Genomic DNA, 16,979 nt, shown 5'->3' on the forward strand with positions numbered 1-16,979 from the left:
ATTTGCTTGAAAGTGACTAAAGAGTTTTCAACAAATCCATTTAATGTATGTACTATAATCATTACAATCCATGAGACCACATCTCTTTCAGACATTCTTTCAAATAATCCACATTCCTTGTTTGTGCATCTACTTTTTGCATATACATCTACTATGACACTTCTAACTACAACATCTAGTAAAATTCAACACCTAACAAAATTTCTCTACCCTTTATGCTTTGATGGATGTACATACCTTGTTTCAAAATTCCATAGCTAAGAGGATGTTGACAAAGGGCATGGAATTTGACTACACAACTATTAATCACATTTGATTGAAAGTTTATAAAACCTTCTCAATAGATCCATTCTTTGCATATCCTACAATAACTGTAGTCCATGAGGACAAATCTCTTTAAGGCATTCTTTCAAATAAAATACACAACATTTTGATTATTATGACAACCATACTAATTATAGTGTAGATCAATGCTTATTAGTACATAAATATTAGTGATCACTTGATGAATTCCCCATTATGCGTTGGATCTAAAAATGCTTTCCTAAACTATTAACAAGGAAGTCACTCTTGACAATTGATTTACATACTACATAACTAACTTTAAGCACCACTTGCTCCCTCCATAAATCTTCAACTACCTTCATATTGCTCCCTCCATTAGATCTTCAACTACCTTCATATTAACCATGATAACCTTAGACACAACAATTTGATAGTTCACATACCCTTTTCTTCTTACAATATCTTAAAACTATTTTTATTCTTTTTCACTTGCTTAAGACTTTTAAGAATTTTTCAATATACATGAAACAATATTCTACCACATGCAACAAAATCCATTGCCAAAGAAGCATAACTTTTTTTGGCCATTGCAGCCCTTTGCAGGCAGTCTAGCTGCTTCAAGGCGCTTGTTCTAAAATTAATTGTCATGCATGTTTAATTATTAATTGATATACCATATAAAATCGAGCCTGTTCGGGGATCAGTTTAATTTGTGCTTATTTCTTAAATTTGTTCAACTCCATTTGGAAGTCGTCAGAGTGAGTTCTTAGTGACGCTTAAAACCCTAGAGCATAAACCCCAGGGGGTGGAGATAGTAGAGATTCTGCAATGCAGGAATAGCACATATATTATAAGTGTGAGGTCAATGGCAGCTCGCTATGGCACATTTTCAAGGTCAGCAAGAAACGCATTCACATCCACATTTAGATCTTCAACAAACGGCGCGCATCGATATCGGTCTCAATCTCAATCTCAATCGACACATCGAAGGAATTTTTTAAGAAATGAGGGAGCAATCTTTCGGCGGCGTTTAGCAGAAACATCGATTCCACTGCACAGTGCAATTGCAGCTGCAAAGCTCGTGTCCCATCTCAGTTTCAGTTCCCGCAGTGCTAAAAGCGCCCTCCCTCTCGGTACCTTTCCCTCTCTCTTCCTTTACATTTCATTGTTTCGGGAGGTTTCCTTGTAACAAAATTTGTTTTTGAATGGTAAATCTGGGGCCTCATTCTCTCCCAGTATGGCACTACCATTTTTTTGGCGCGCAGTATCGCAGAAGCTATTGGTGGGAGTTGAATCAGGATGTAAAGTATCTCTTTACCATAAACGTTGCATGATGAAAATTTTGAATTAGCAAAGATTTGTTCACCAAATAACAGGAAATTGAATTATTCTGCATTTGGCGTTTAATCATTGCATCATAATGTATTATACTAATTGTTTTTTCAGAAATCGGTTAGTTGGTAATATCTAAATAATCTTTGTGGCCCATCTATATTAGTGGTGGTTTACAACCACCTTTTTTGGGTGAGCTTGAAATTACACAGTTTTCGATGGATTATTATACCTTGATTATAGATCTGCTTAGATTGCTCGAGGAAGTTTGGGAATCTCCAGACTAGGGTGATGTATTCTGGAATTGATATCTGGTGTATGCTCCCTGTTTCTTCTGTTATTACAGAATGCCGGAGAGGTATCTAGGTTATTTTGAAAAGGTTATTATATCCCAATTTAATGGCTACAGAACCAAATGGATTTTGATATCTGGAGGCTTGTTGCTCAAATGCCAGTCCACCGGAAATAGAGATAAAATTGGCAAAGAGGAGACAGAAACACCAGCAGTAGAGATGGCTGCACAGAATATAAATGCTAACAAAAATATCCCACACCCTACCGCCACCACCGGTCTTTGTCTAGTATGTGCCAGTAACGGGAGGTGTGTAATGCTTGTTGAATCCCCGTACTGATATCATCCTTCATTTACCCGGGTCCATTACTTCCAAAATCTCACTGTTGAACTGACTTTTGACGATTCAATGGGCATTACTCTACCAGTATGGCTCTCTTCTCTTGGTGATCACAGTAAAGCACATACCCTCTTGGTTGAGTGTGGCCTTGATTAGAAATGTCCTCCCCCTTCTTTAGTGGCCTCCTGCTATGGATAACTTTTATTAAGGTGCCGGAGTTTTCTCATGTCCAAGTAGAAAATATCCAGCAAGGATTGTGCCAATTGAACTGTCAGGCGGTTCAAGGAAATCAACCCACCTTTGCCAACAGGAAAAATCCAATTGTCTCACCTTTGTGTGCTTGGCAATAGGTTTTGCCCTGCCTAATTAGGCATCATGCTAGCTTGTGAATTACCACCAATATCCTTAGAGGTGGAGGAGGATTGAAATGTGATTGTAAGTTTATAAAAGAACCTGAATATTTTTAGTTAAATGTTCCAACCCCTCCTCCATGAGGCCAAGAATACAGTGTTACAAGTGCGGTTTCCATTGCACCAAAAGATTGGCCTGTTAATGCCCGATACAACCACTAGACTTATAGCCTCCACAGGAGGCGGTTAAGCCATGTCACAAACCTGAGTGCTGTGCTACACAACACAAGGAGACCAAGGGCACTCACCTTGCAACAATCCACCCCCAGTGCAAGCGAGGGATTTGAACCTGTGACCAAGCTCTGATACCACTTGTTAGAAGTGCGGTTGCCATTGCACCAAAAGATTGACCTGTTAATGCCCGATACAACCACTAGAATTATAGAATCCATAGGAGGCGGTTAAGCCATGTCACAAAATCGAGTGCTGCGCTGCACAGCATAAGGAGACCAAGGGCGCACACCTTGCAACAGATAGTTGGTCTAGATACTTTGGAGATAGCAAGGGTTTAGAGTTAAAGTCTGAACACATGCTTATTAGGATGCCCAAGTTCTAAGCTTGGCTGCGGAGAAAAAAATTGAGCAACAGGTTTTACCAAAAGGATAGGAGGTTCCAATGCCTGGGAATCATACCTAATTACAAGGAGAACAAACCCATCACTACTGCAGTTAAGATCGTAACAGTGTTATCTCTGTAAATCAATCAAGTTGGTTTGCCATATCGACAGGGTTTGGGATCTAGAATTTGATCCTTTTGCATGACCACATCCCTATTAGTCACGCCGATTTTTTATTTTCCTCTGCAAATGTTATGTTGTTTGTGGTTTTCCTTTTATCTACAATTTCTGAAGAAATGTCAATTCTCCTTAGGAGTCAAATTATCATAGAGGATGGTTTTGAATTCTTGAAAGGGTTTTGAGACCAAAAAGTGGCAGTATTCAGAAGCCTTTTCTGCCTTGGATCCAGTAATTTGATGTCTAAGCTCAGTATCAGATATTAATCGGCAAATGAAAGAACTCGAGGAGGAAAGTGTGGTGGACGTAAACAAAAATTGTGAGAGTAGAACTTAGAGTATATTGAAGGAAAAGCTTAAATTAATGCGACTGGATCTTTGTACTTTTACTACTAAAGTTAGATGCATAATCTTCAACTTTTTAAATGTAATGGAGTCTAGTTAGAAGACATATAATGTGCTTGTCCATTATGTTGCTGAAATGAGTTTTTTTAAAAGGAAATGGAAGCATATTGGAAGAATTACATTTTATGCGAGAATATCAAAAAATCATTGTTGTTCAGATTCAGATTCAAAGCGTTAATATGAGGTAAGGGAGTTTGTTTAAGAGGCACAGAAAAGATAAATCTGCATTCCATCCTACGATGAAAGCAGAAGCTCATAGTGATGGATCTGCTAGGCTGCTGTAGGAGGTGGTCGATAACAGTTAGGCCAATTTTGGATGGTCAACAACAGTTAGGCTAATTTTGGAGATATATTTGTTGTGCACAACTCTTAGCTGAAATGGTTGAATTTTTGCTAATTTGGGTTCTTTTGCTTTATTTGGCCTGGGAGTGGTAAGTTGGGGCGTGGATAGGCAAATTTAGTGATAAAAGAACATGGAGAGAGGCATAACCAACATATTTAAGTTTATGAGGAGGGCGGTGGTAGGTTCTGAGTATTCTTTGAAAATTGAGGAAATTTTTTGGTGAAAGTTTGGAATTGTAATTTCAGTTATATTTCTAGATGTTTATGTTTTTGATTGCATGTTATGAGGCTGTAAGACAATACTCTTGTAATTTTCTGAATTTAAATAGACTGTCTCATATTGCTGTTATATAGCACATTTTAAGAGTGATGAAAATTGGCTGCCTGAAAAGGTTTTCAGTTCAGGTCTGCATTGAATCCCCATTTTGTTGAACTAGTGGTTATATATATTTTGCATTATTGTTTCAACTTTTACATTTGTTACATGGGAACTGTTACTCGTATGCTTGATTTTCTCGAAGATTGGCATGCAGTACATAGTGAACTAATATATTCGACTTTTAAAAGTTCTTTGCCTATTGGAGATTCTGTTACATTTCTTTTCTTTTAATCATGTATCTCTATTTGGGCAATTTTTTTTTGTTTTTTACTCATTTTTTGGTCTTAGAGTTGAGCCGACATAAGTAAAGGGATACACATGCTGCCATAGTTTTTGTTTTGTTTTTTGATGTCTCAAGTCGCCTCAGTAATGACTTAGCAAAATGCCATGTCATATTCTTTTTATTGTTTATTGACATGTGTTTTAGATATCATAATTAATAGAGTGCGCTTTAGGATATTTATCTTGCAAAGGTCCAACTAAGCATGACATTCTTGATATGCTTATATTGTTGTTTTTGTTTCTCTGTGTTTCCTTTGTGTAAGAGAAGCCTTATATAGGACTTTTTTTTGGAATGTCATTTAGTGTTCTTAGCTTTCTATCCTTTTAAATTTATTTTTATCTATTCTTTATAGCTATTCCAGCAATCTGCGCATCTACTATTTACAATTGTTTCAACTGTTCTAATTTTAATTAATTGGTATCGTCTTGTTACAGCTGTTCCAGCTTTCAATTACTTCATATCTAACTACTTATACAGCTGTCTTTTATTTTATTTTGTTTTCCAGGTGAATTATAAATATTTTTTCGAGTGCCTTGCATGGCCTCACCTTTTATTCTTGCTTAGGGGCAACTGGCCTTAATTTCACTTGATAAATCAGACCTACCTTGTGGCTATATTTCGCTAACCGCCTACCTGTTGCTCTGTCTTGTTGAACAACTGTCTTTCTTGTCTTCAAACAATTTTTCTTAATGATTTATGTTGTCCTATAAAGTTTCGTGAGTCATACCCAACTCGACTAATTGCTCTATCCCTACAACTTCTAACTTTCTCGGGCTGTTCTTTATGAAGAACCGTTTCACCATTCATCTTCCACTGCGCTACTCTGGTATCATCAGAAGTTGTGGAACTTGAACACGGATATGTTTCTGCCTTTAATTCAAAGGGTGGGTTATCCCAATAATTCTTAACAACATATCCAAAAAATGGAAATTTGCAAGTTCCGTAATTTAAGATAAATTTTCTCTCATTCTGAAAGAGAAGAAACAAAATGACATCTTGCAATTGTATAGTTTGAAACCAAGTAAAAGGATGCATCAATTTCCTTTTTGGCACCAACTACATCTGCAAAGAACTAATTGGTTGGCCCAACCTTCACACATTTCCATGGATATTTCTTTGAGTCAAAGCAAGAAAGTGAGCCTTCTTCATATATTAAGATGGAGATTAGAGACATGGCACACATCTATGGCCTTAAATGCAATGTCCTTTTCTGAAACGGTTTTATATTCTTTTGGTCCGCTCTTGAGGTTCAAAGCAAAGAAGCAAAAGTCGGCATTGAGTCGCGATTAATCTTGAATAATCGCGAATCGTCAGAAATGCCGATTTTTTCTTCAAAATCGGGTCAAAAAATCGTTGACTATCAGTCAACGTCTTTGGCCGATTAATTGTGGGTAGAACTCTGCAAATCGTGTTTAAAAATTGCCAAATATCTGCTCGGCTAAAAAAATGACATAAACCCTAAAAATCACCTGTGAAAATAGACCGATTCTGGGTATAGTTTGCATGGAATCAGTTAGGGTTCGAAATTTTTTCCGTAATTTTTTGCCGGACATTTTGACCTCTGCAAAACCTTAATGACTTTCTGTATCGCTGAAAATTGAAACCTTAAATATTTTTGTTTGCATTTTGAATAAGAGCCTCACCTTGTCTTGCTGTTTCACCTGGGAATTATAAATAAAAAATCAGAAATAACGTTTCTGCAACTGATAAAGCTTTCGAAATAAGCTTTCCGTCGTTTCCTTATTTTTGGTAACTTTAAATTAAAATCTGAACTCTAAATTAAAAACTATGACATCTAATTTGGGGAATTATAAAGTTTATATAGGTATTTATAAAAAAAATTATAAGCGACAATCCTTACATTCATTTATATTATTGTTTACTATATGTTTAATATATAATTAAAAATAATTTAATAATTAACATTATAAAATAATTTGTAAATTAAAATTATTATACATTATATTAGTGTCATTTATTAAAATATATAGAATAATTATATAATTTAATAAAATTGTAAATTAGAAATATAAATAATTTAAAAATTATAAATTAATAATTCCTATCTTTATAGACCATTAATGAATGTAAATATAATAATATTTATTTTTAATTTATAATATATATTATTTAATTTTTAATATATAATTAATATATATAAAATCATTTATAAATTAAAATTATTATATATTATATTAGTGTGTAATTTATTAAACTATATAGAATAATTATATAATTTAATAAAATTGTAAATTAGAAATATAAATAATTTAAAAATTATAAATTAAAACTTTGCATCTTTATAGACCATTAATAAATGTAAATATAATAATATTTATTTTTAATTTTTAATATATAATTAATATATATAAAATAATTTGTAAATTAAAATTATTATATATTATATTAGTGTCATTTATTAAACTATATAGAATAATTATATAATTTAATAAAATTGTAAATTAGAAATATAAATAATTTAAAAATTAAAAATTAAAAATTCGTATCTTTATAAACCATTAATAAATGTAAATATAATAATATTTATTTTAAATTTATAATGTGTATTATATCATTTTAAATATATAATTAATATATATTTAATTTATACTATATTTAATTTTTTTTTTGAATAAAAGGGGTAAAAACTTTATTGAAACTTAAACAAAAGAATTACAGAGAGAGCCGGAGCCCTAAGGCCCTAGACACAAGCCCCAAATCCAACCCCAACTTAACCAACTTCATAACCATCCATGTCCTCAGTAAGAATCTTCTGCAAGTCCGGACTGTAATCCCCGGAGAGATGTTCCCAACCTTCAACTTTCCAATTACTCTCATGATCCGAAGCCCACTTGGCCAAGCAATCAGCTGCTCTATTCCATTCACGAGGGATGTGGATGAAAGACACATGTTCCATTAAAGTACTAATCTGGAGAATCTGCTGGACAATCCCAACCAACTGCCACTGAATCCCACTAACCTTTTGATCATTCAACAAGTTAACAACCATTTGTGAATCCGATTCACAAATCACCTTCCTTCGACCCAACTCCCAACCCCTCTCTAGTGCATAGAGAATCGCAAATCTCTCCATAATGTTATTAGACTGCCACCCTTTATGCACTGAAAAGAGGAAAACAACCTCCCCCCTGCTTATCCTGCCAACACCACCAACTCCAGCTGGGCCTGGGTTCCCCCTTGATGAGCCATCAGTGTTAATCTTGAGAATCCCTTCCAGGGGGGGAATCCACCTTCCCACCCTTTGCACCTTCTTCATAGCCCGTCTACCTCTCCTAACACAAGCTGAAACAGGAGACAACTCCTGTAGGCCAAGCCTACTCACCATATTTGCCTCGTCTTTACTCAGCGGAAAATTCACCTCACATATAGCTTCCACGGTCTCCCGGATCATAGCAATGATCCTATTCCAAACTTGTTGAACAAACAATTTGTCCTCACGAAAGATCCTCCTGTTCCTCTCGAGCCAAATTTGCCACAGAATGAAGATGGGCCCAATATACCAGACAGTCCGAAGGAAGGGGGACAAGATAGGAGGTCTGCCCAAACTGTTCCAGAATTCTACCAGAGAATCAGCGTGGACACAAGGAAGCTTCCATGCCCCCCACCAATAGTGCCAAATAAGCTGGGAGAAAGGGCATCTAAAGAACAAGTGTGAGGAATCTTCTTTCCCATAACCACACAAAACACAGATAGAGGGTCCCAAAAATCCCCGCTTGTGGATATTGTCCCAAGTTAGACATCTATTCAAAGCCAAAGTCCAAGCGAAGCAATTACACTTCGGCCAAGAAACATTATTCCACACCTGTTTCCACCAGCTCACCTCTCTTCCCTCAAGCCTTCGGTTCAACAATTCCCGGTATCCACTAGCCATAGTAAAAGTGCCCTTAGGATTTGGAAGCCAAGCAAGCCCATCCCTACTCTTGAGGGAGCTACAATGTCTACTCGCCAAAATGCCCTGCAACTCAGCATACTCCTCCTCCATCTCAATAACCGACCACTCATTCGGGACCTTCCACCGCTCTAACTCTAGCCGACCACACCTATAAGCAACCTTAAAGTCACTCACCCTTGACCATCCTGCCTCCAAAAATCTCTGGCACAGATTCCCAAGGTTAGGAAACTGATTCAGGATGGGAGGATATCCATCCCAAGAGTCGTTCCAGAAAAGGAACTCTTCCCCCCTTCTGCATATCCTATTGAGGTGGAAATACCATCTCTAAGAGTTTCTTTGCAAGGTCTTGTTACTGATGAAGAAAAAAAGTCCATCCTTAATGAGAGATGCCCCCCTCTTGAGAGTATTCCAGATCGAAGAGCCCTTTCCCTCCAGTGGATATCTAGGGATTTCCTCCATCGGGATCCTCTGCATATATTTGTTGGCTAGAATCCTAGCCCAGCCTCGATCCTGCTCAACACACCACCTCCAGTAAAGCTTAGCTGCCAGCGCTTCCCCAAAAAGAACAGACTATCGTAAACCAAGCCCCCCCGACTGTTTTGGGCTACACACCAAGTCCCAATTGACCAGACTCCATTTGGAAGAGGAAAGATTACCTGCCCATAAGAATTTCCTAGCCAGCGAATCCAGTCCCTTTAGGAACCACTTAGGAGCTACATGAAGCATACATTGGTAGATCGGAAGAGCCTGAACCACCGACTGAATCAATTGAACCCTTCCAGCGAAGGATAGCCATCTATGAGTCCAATGTTCAATCTTCGTGCGAAATTTATCCAAGATACCCTGCCAGGTCTCCCTAGGAGGGTTGCCAGGAGAAATAGAAATACCCAAATAAATCAGGGGAGAAGTGCCAACTTGGAATCTCAAGATAAGGGCAATCCTTCTTTGAATAGCAACAGGAGTGTTGAAAAAGAGGATTGAAGATTTATCCTCATTGATCAACTGGCCTGAGGTCGCAAGATAAACATCCAAGACCTTACGCAGATTAGTAGCTTCCCTGACCTGAGCAAGCCCCATAAGGGCCGTGTCATCCACAAACTGCAAATGAGATTGCGGCTGCAAATCATTACCCCATTTCCATCCCTGAATAATACCTAGCCCCACATTATGCTTGATCAGCCTTCCCAGACCCTCAGCCAGAATAATGAATAAATAGGGGGAAAGGGGGTCCCCCTGGCGAAGACCCCTAGAAGCACCAAACAACTCCGTATGGTCACCATTAATAAGCACAGAGAATGAAGTAGACGTGACACAACTCATAACCCACTGGACCCACTCATCAGCAAAACCAAAAGCCCTGAGGATCTTCTGAAGGAACGACCACCGCACTCTATCATACGCCTTAGCCATATCCAGCTTGATAAACATAGCTTTTTCCTTGGATGATGCCATAGAATGAATGGTCTTCGTAGCAATGACCACACCATCCAAAATTTGTCGCCCTTCCACAAAACCACTCTGCTCCTCAGAGATAACATTCCCCAAGCACTTCTTCAATCTATCCGCTATCAGCTTAAAGATGATCTTATAAATCACATTGCAGAGAGAGATAGGGTGGAATTGCCCTAACCGGTCAGCCCCCTCACATTTGGGGATTAGAGCGATGAACGTAGCATTCAACGCCTTAAGCATCTGCTTATTCCTTTGAGACTCCTGGACTACATCCAATAAATCTAATTTGATAATATCCCAGAACTCTTGGAAGAATTTAACCCGGGAACCCATCTGGTCCAGGAGCTTTTCCTTTCCTCATGTGAAAGACAATCCTTTCTAGCTCTTCCAACAAAATAGGACACAAAAGCTTCTCATTCATCTCCCTTGTGACCAGAGAGGGAATGCAAGCTAGAACCTGATTCTCCGCCACCACTTCTCCCTGGGAGTCCTCCCTGAAGAGGGTCTGGAAGAAATGAAGCGACTCCCTCGAAATCTCCTGCAAGGATAGGCACTGCTCACCTCTATCGTTAACTAGAACAGGGACGAAGTTTCCATGTCTTCTTGCTTTCACTGAGTTGAAGAAGAAAGCGGTGTTCTTGTCCCCCTCCTTCAGCCAATCAATACGAGCTCTCTGCTTCCAGTATATTTCTTCCCTAAGCTCCCATTCCTCAACCACCTTGACAACCCTGTCCTCTTCCCTAAGCAAGTACTCAGACAACCCCCGCTCTCTGATTTCACTCATGATCCCATTCAGCACGCTTTGAGCAGCGTTCTTAGCATGAAAAATGTTTCCGAATCCCTGTCGGTTCCACCGTTTAAGCTGAAGCTTAACAAATTGCAGCTGCTTGGCAAAAGAGTACATGGCTGTGCCAAAGGCCGGCCTCCCTTTTCTCCACCAGTCTGCAACCAGAACTTGCAAAGAGGGGTCCCGAAGCCACATAAGTTGGAATTTGAAGGAAGGCGAATGAGCTATCCGAGCCGAAGACGAAACCAGCTTAATGGGCCAGTGATCCGACCCTCTCCAGTCAAGAATCTCAGAGCTAGTGGACCACCCCCCTCCAATCCAAAAGCAAGAAACCAGAAAGCGATCCAGTCGTTCAACAATCCAATTCTCTCCCACCCTCCTGTTGTTCCAAGTGAACATACCATTGCTAGGCTTGATGTCTACTAGCTGCAGTAAGGATATACTGTCCTGGAAAAGGAAAGAAGAGGGTTCCAACCTCATTACACCCCCCTTCTTTTCGCTCAACTCCAGGATGGCATTGAAATCTCCTGCCATAATCCAAGGATGAAAGGGGGCCAACCCTCGCATACCAGAAACATGAGACCATAAGTTTTGCTTACCATGAAGATCAGTGGGAGCATAGATATTCGAAAACAAGATGAGTTCTCCAGTCTCAAGACTAGATAGCATCCCGGATAACGAGGATTTGGAGGCAACCCACCAGGCAGGGCGGAGCTTTAAAGGGTTCCAAAGACAGGCCACCCCACCTGAGGACCCAGCTGCCCCAATACACTGACACTCGCCTCGCCCCCACAGCTTTGGGACGAGACCCATCATACTTTCCACTGAAAGTTTAGTTTCTTGCAAGAAAAGGACATCAGGTGAATGATTCCTAATCAAATCCCGAACAACTTTTTGTCTAGGGCCGCTGATCAAGCCCCTTACATTCCATGAGAGCACAATCATTTAGGAGGGTTGGAAAAGTGCGAATCCAAAGTCTTCACTGATCTTGACTCAACCAGATTTTCCCCTATCAATTTGATCTTATCCAGATCCTTCTTTTTACCAACCTTAGAGCTCTTCTTTGATGTACTTTTCTTAATATCTTTCTGATGCAGACCTAGGTGAACGGAGGCCTTATTACTTTTAACCCCAGTCAGTTCCAATTTCAAAGCAATCGGAGAACCCTCCCCCTCAGCCAGATTCACCTCAATACCAGGAGCTAGACCCATTTTAACCCCTACTAACTGGTCCATCTCCATCTGCTGGCTTCCAACCACTAGCAGGGCCTGGGTAGATTCCTCCATAACACTTTCCAGAACCCCTCCTGATGCACCCTGATCTAGAGGGGTTAACCCCGAATTTACTTCCTGATGGCTCAGGTCATGCAAGGCCTCAAATCTGTTAAAGGTGTCCTCCTCATGTCTCTCTTGTAAGGGCCTCTTTTGTCCTTTGTTCCTGTTCTTTGTCTTAACTGAGACAAAACCATCAGCACCCTCTAGCATAGCCGGCATGGCAGCTTTCCCTTTCTCTGCCCTATCAAGGCTCGAATTTGACTGTTGAGGTTGTCTCACCACTGGTTTGTATTTAGGACACTTCCGCTCTAAATGACCATACTCATGACACAGACAACAACGAAATGGCAAAGTCTCATAATCTAACTGTTGAACCCAAGAGTAAGGGCTAGCACACATATCTATAGCATCTGGCAGGGGTTTACTAAGATCTATTTCAACACAAATACGGGCAAAGGTCATTACCTTTCTCCCCAGAGTTTGCGACGAGGATCCCACTGGCCTCCCAAGCAGGGCAGCGAGCATCTGTAGGACATCCTCCCGACAGCATTCCACTGGAAGACGTGGTAACTGAACCCACACTGGCACCCTATTTGGGAGCTCCTCTGAAGGATTAAACCCCGCATGCCAAGTTTTGATGAATAATCCCACCTGGTTGTAAAAATAAGGACCTCCTTCAAAGACCCTATTGCGATCCTCCATGGAGTTGAAAGTAACCATGAAGTAGTTATTTGCCAAAAGCATAATCTCCATTTCCCCTTCCCGTGCCCAAGTCCGCTGTGCCCGGTTTTCCAAAAACTGCAGGGAAACCCTCATTCCCAAAAACTTATAGTATAGCGAGTGATTTGAATAATATTCAATGTCTTCAGCTATTATCTCAGGAGGGATGATCAGCTTCGGCCTCTCACTGCATCTCTCCAGGCAACCATTAACCTTCTTCATGCGAGAGCTGCCAGCACTCCCAAACTCCGAGTCGGAGGAGACTAGATTATTGTTGAAAGTCTTCATACTCTGAAGTGGGCGTTTTGAGCCCACCGCAGCACGAAAATCCATGGCTGGAGCGCCCTGCGAGGCCTCACCACCAGAACTCACCATCCGGGCACAAAAAAATAAATAAAAAAAAAGACAACCAGAGGGCCTATGACCCACACCCCTAAGGGCCCCTCACGGAGGCGCAACACCCTAGGCAACTCCCTACCCACGCACCCACAAAGCGGTGGGCCTGCTAGAAAACTCTGACCCACGGGACTACCCGACCGCAGCAAAAGAGAGACCCACCCCCACGCAGCCACCCCACCTCACGACACCCCACACACACCCTTCGCCACCAAGCCCCGCTCAGCGCCTCCCAACGTCGCTACCCCCGGACCCCCTGCACTTCCCTCCCCCCACACGAGCCTGCGCTTGCACGTCCCGCAAGCTAGGGCTGTGAAACCCTAGCTCGGCCACCTACGAGCCTTCGCACAAACGCAGCCATCGTTCCAAATTAGGGTATCTACTATATTTAATTTAAAAAATATACTTATTTTTTAATATATTTATTTTTATACTATATCCAATTTTTTGTCGATTTTTTCTCGATTAATTCCCGATTTTTTCAAAAAATCTTATACTTTTGTTTTGCCGATTAATTCTCCAAACGATTAATGCTTCTTTGGTTCAAACATCTTGTAATTTATCCAATTGGAGAGTTTCTAGAAATATTACTGAAACTTCTCTCATTTTATTGGACAACTCAAGATCCATGGGTTGGTTACCATAAAAATCATTGCTTGTTCTAGTAATCTTATTTGTTGTAATTTCAGATTCTAAATATTTGCAAGGTACGTTAGGGGACTACTGGTTATCCCCAGGAGGGCTAGGGGACGTTTCTATCTTGCTATTGCTAGCTGTCCTCCAACATGCCTAGGGATATTTTAGTTATTTTTTAAAACAAGAACTTACAACCTTTCAATGCTTGTTTGGTTTATGACATGACCATCTAGGATTTACAAAAAAAATAAAATGAAACTGGTGTGCCCCATGAAGGTTTGTGTGGTTTTGAAGGTGTTAATTCGAGCATGTCATAAACCAAAAGCCCATTGAACTATAAGTGTAACCAAGTAATAGAGCAATGATGAATCATGATCGCAAAATCTATAGAATACATACCCCTTGTTGTAAATCTCTACTTCTTCACAATCAAAGCCTCAATCAAGGATTATCTTGTTTCATACATTGGACAACTTGTTTAGTATACAAGGACTATCATAGACAAAGTTGGCATGCTACAGTCATTATATTGCTGAATATGAGGTAAAACATAGCTGGCAAGAAATGCCATTTTCATAATGCAAAAATGTATCAGTCATGCCCTACAGAGACAACTCATAGAACAATTCCATATATTAGTATCCCAGCTAAGTTCAAATTGGAACATAACCAGTTATCTTTATACTCGACCATTCCTCTTTGTTAATGAGTTTGAAAACAAAACAGGCAGTCATGAAGGCTTCAAGAATACTTCAATAATAAATGCTTCACTTGAATATAGACACTAGTAAGGCATGTGTTTATTAACTCATGCTCATATGTATGCATTCATATGTTTATATAAAGAACATCATAATTCCTATTCAATTACTCATGCTCACAAAGGTTCTATAATGCCTATGATGAATGCTTTACAATGCTATCATTTGAATATTTGAATATTTGAAATTTCCTTAGATGGCACAAGTTTTCCACAGTCCATGAATATTATTGAGCAAATATTTTGGATTAAACCGTGTATGCTTTTCATTTGATGTTTCTAATCACACTTAGTGATCCATCATTAGAAAGAGGAATCCTCAACTTAACAAAAAGCTTTACTTTAAAAACCAATTCCCTCCCATGAAGGGCATCAATTTTTTAATAGCCGTCTCTTCTTGTCGCCTTCAAAATGGCCAAAAAAAACCTTGTACAGGGAACAAGTTCCATTGTCTCTTGTTGTTCTCATTCTGGGAACACGGGGGAGCATAGGTGTGAAATGTTTGTTAGCCACAAACAATAACAAGGTAATCCTCAAATGTGTTGGAAGAATAAATGCACAAAGTTTGGGAGAAATTGATGGCACACACTTCAATGAGTGTGTCTTGTATTTTGTTTTGAATGAGAATGTAACTTAATTCTAGTTTACTTTTTAGACATTATTGATGTGATTTTATTACATCGTTAACCTAAGTAATAACCTATGTAATAAATGCTTGTGTGACGAATTGTAACATTATGTGTAACATTATATTATTATTGAATGGGGATGTAACTTGATCCTAATTTAATTTTTAGTCATTACTAATGTGGTCTTATTACATCATTAACCTAAGTAATGAATGCTTGTGTGGCAAAGTGTAACATTATGTCTAACATTGTATTATATATAATACCCTCCTAATAACTAAACTAGATACAACTCCAATTTTGTCATGAAATTTGACAAAGATCAGTATCTATGGTGGAGACTGGTTAAAATGAATGGTTAAAAGTTAGTTTGTTCAAAGTGAAAGGATGAGGTTGCATTAACTAAAAATAGTAATTTGTTACATCCATAAGATAAGTGAGATATATTTGAAAATAAGAGGGAAATGCATTATTTTTGGGATGGTAAAAGAGAAGTTAGACTACTTAAATATTATTTAATTAACTAGCAATGTGAGATGGAAATTAGACGTTAAATTATTTAAATAGTAATCAATATGAGATGGAAACTCGACTAATCAAATTATAAGATTATTTAATTAGTTAGTGGTGTGAGATGTAAATTAGGCTAATTAAATTATTTAATGATGTGAGTGGTGGGAATTAATTATTTAAATAATTAGCTAGTGATATGATGATACGGTAAATGTGTTGACTTAATTAAATATATTTTATTTAATTCATTAGTAAAGGGGATGATGTAGTTGTGAATTGTCGATTGTGGTTAATTAGCATGGTTTTATAATGAGGTTAGGAATTAGTGCTAAACATGGTATTAGATTAGAGTTTAGACTATAAATAGGTAATTTTTAGGTATACGTGCCTTCCAATAAAGGTTGCAAATGTCTTATAGAGGTAGTTAATATGGAATTGAGATCTTTGTTTGCTTTAGATTGATTCTAGGCTTGCCAAAAGATTGAGGTGAGAGGATTAGAGTGATTTGTTAAATGTGTGGTTTAGAGTGTGATTTGTTAGATGTTGATGCAAGGTTGGTAGGATCCATGTATGGAGAGGATTGCTTGGGCTTGTGATTCAGAGTAACATCAAAATGGTGCAATGTCTAACCTTTTTATAGTAGTCTTCTAACATTTTACAATATTGAAAAGGTTGGGGATTGACAAGTATTGTTGCTTCTGTTCCTAAGTGTGGAAAGTTGACGCATTGATGGAAGGTGGAGGGTACAACTTGCATGGAATGGATCATGGACGACCCAAGAGGATATTGTAAGGAAGATCAAGATCGATGACACACAACAATGTTTGTTGTATGACATGCTCCACTTCAATCGGTAAATGTATTGTTCCAACCTTTTCTCAGTATACAAATATTTAAATTGGACTCATTATCCACAAGCACCCTTTTGCTTTATGTTTGGTGACGATTATTTTAATGTATGGAGGAAGGTTATGGGATGGACCTATAGGAGGCATATCGTTTTGGCTAAATGCAAGATGATGATTTAAGGATAAATGCCCCACAAGAGCTTGGAATTGTAATGGTTTAATATCATTTAGGACTCTTGACTGGTGGAGGA

The 16,979-nt window shown here is 38.7% G+C and overlaps 1 protein-coding gene across 9 annotated transcripts in view; it reads left to right on the plus strand.

Moving 5' to 3' along the window:
• The first annotated feature begins 719 nt into the window (after positions 1-719).
• Positions 720-16,979, plus strand: part of LOC131059736 (uncharacterized) — a 41,014-nt gene continuing 24,754 nt past the window's right edge. For 2 of the 9 annotated variants that reach the window (XR_009110233.2, XR_009110232.2), the window contains exon 1: positions 841-1,418. Coding sequence is in view for 4 of the 9 variants with exons in the window: in XM_057992768.2 (XP_057848751.1) it covers positions 1,151-1,418 (268 nt within the window). In the remaining 5 variants the exon portion in view is untranslated. Of the gene's footprint in view, positions 1,419-1,521; positions 1,587-16,979 lie in introns of all 9 variants that reach the window. The other 7 variants (XR_009110229.2, XR_009110230.2, XM_057992768.2 and 4 more) reach the window with 7 other exon arrangements.

This window comes from Cryptomeria japonica, chromosome 3 (assembly GCF_030272615.1).
Source record: "Cryptomeria japonica chromosome 3, Sugi_1.0, whole genome shotgun sequence".
Classification (NCBI taxonomy): Eukaryota; Viridiplantae; Streptophyta; class Pinopsida; order Cupressales; family Cupressaceae; genus Cryptomeria; species Cryptomeria japonica.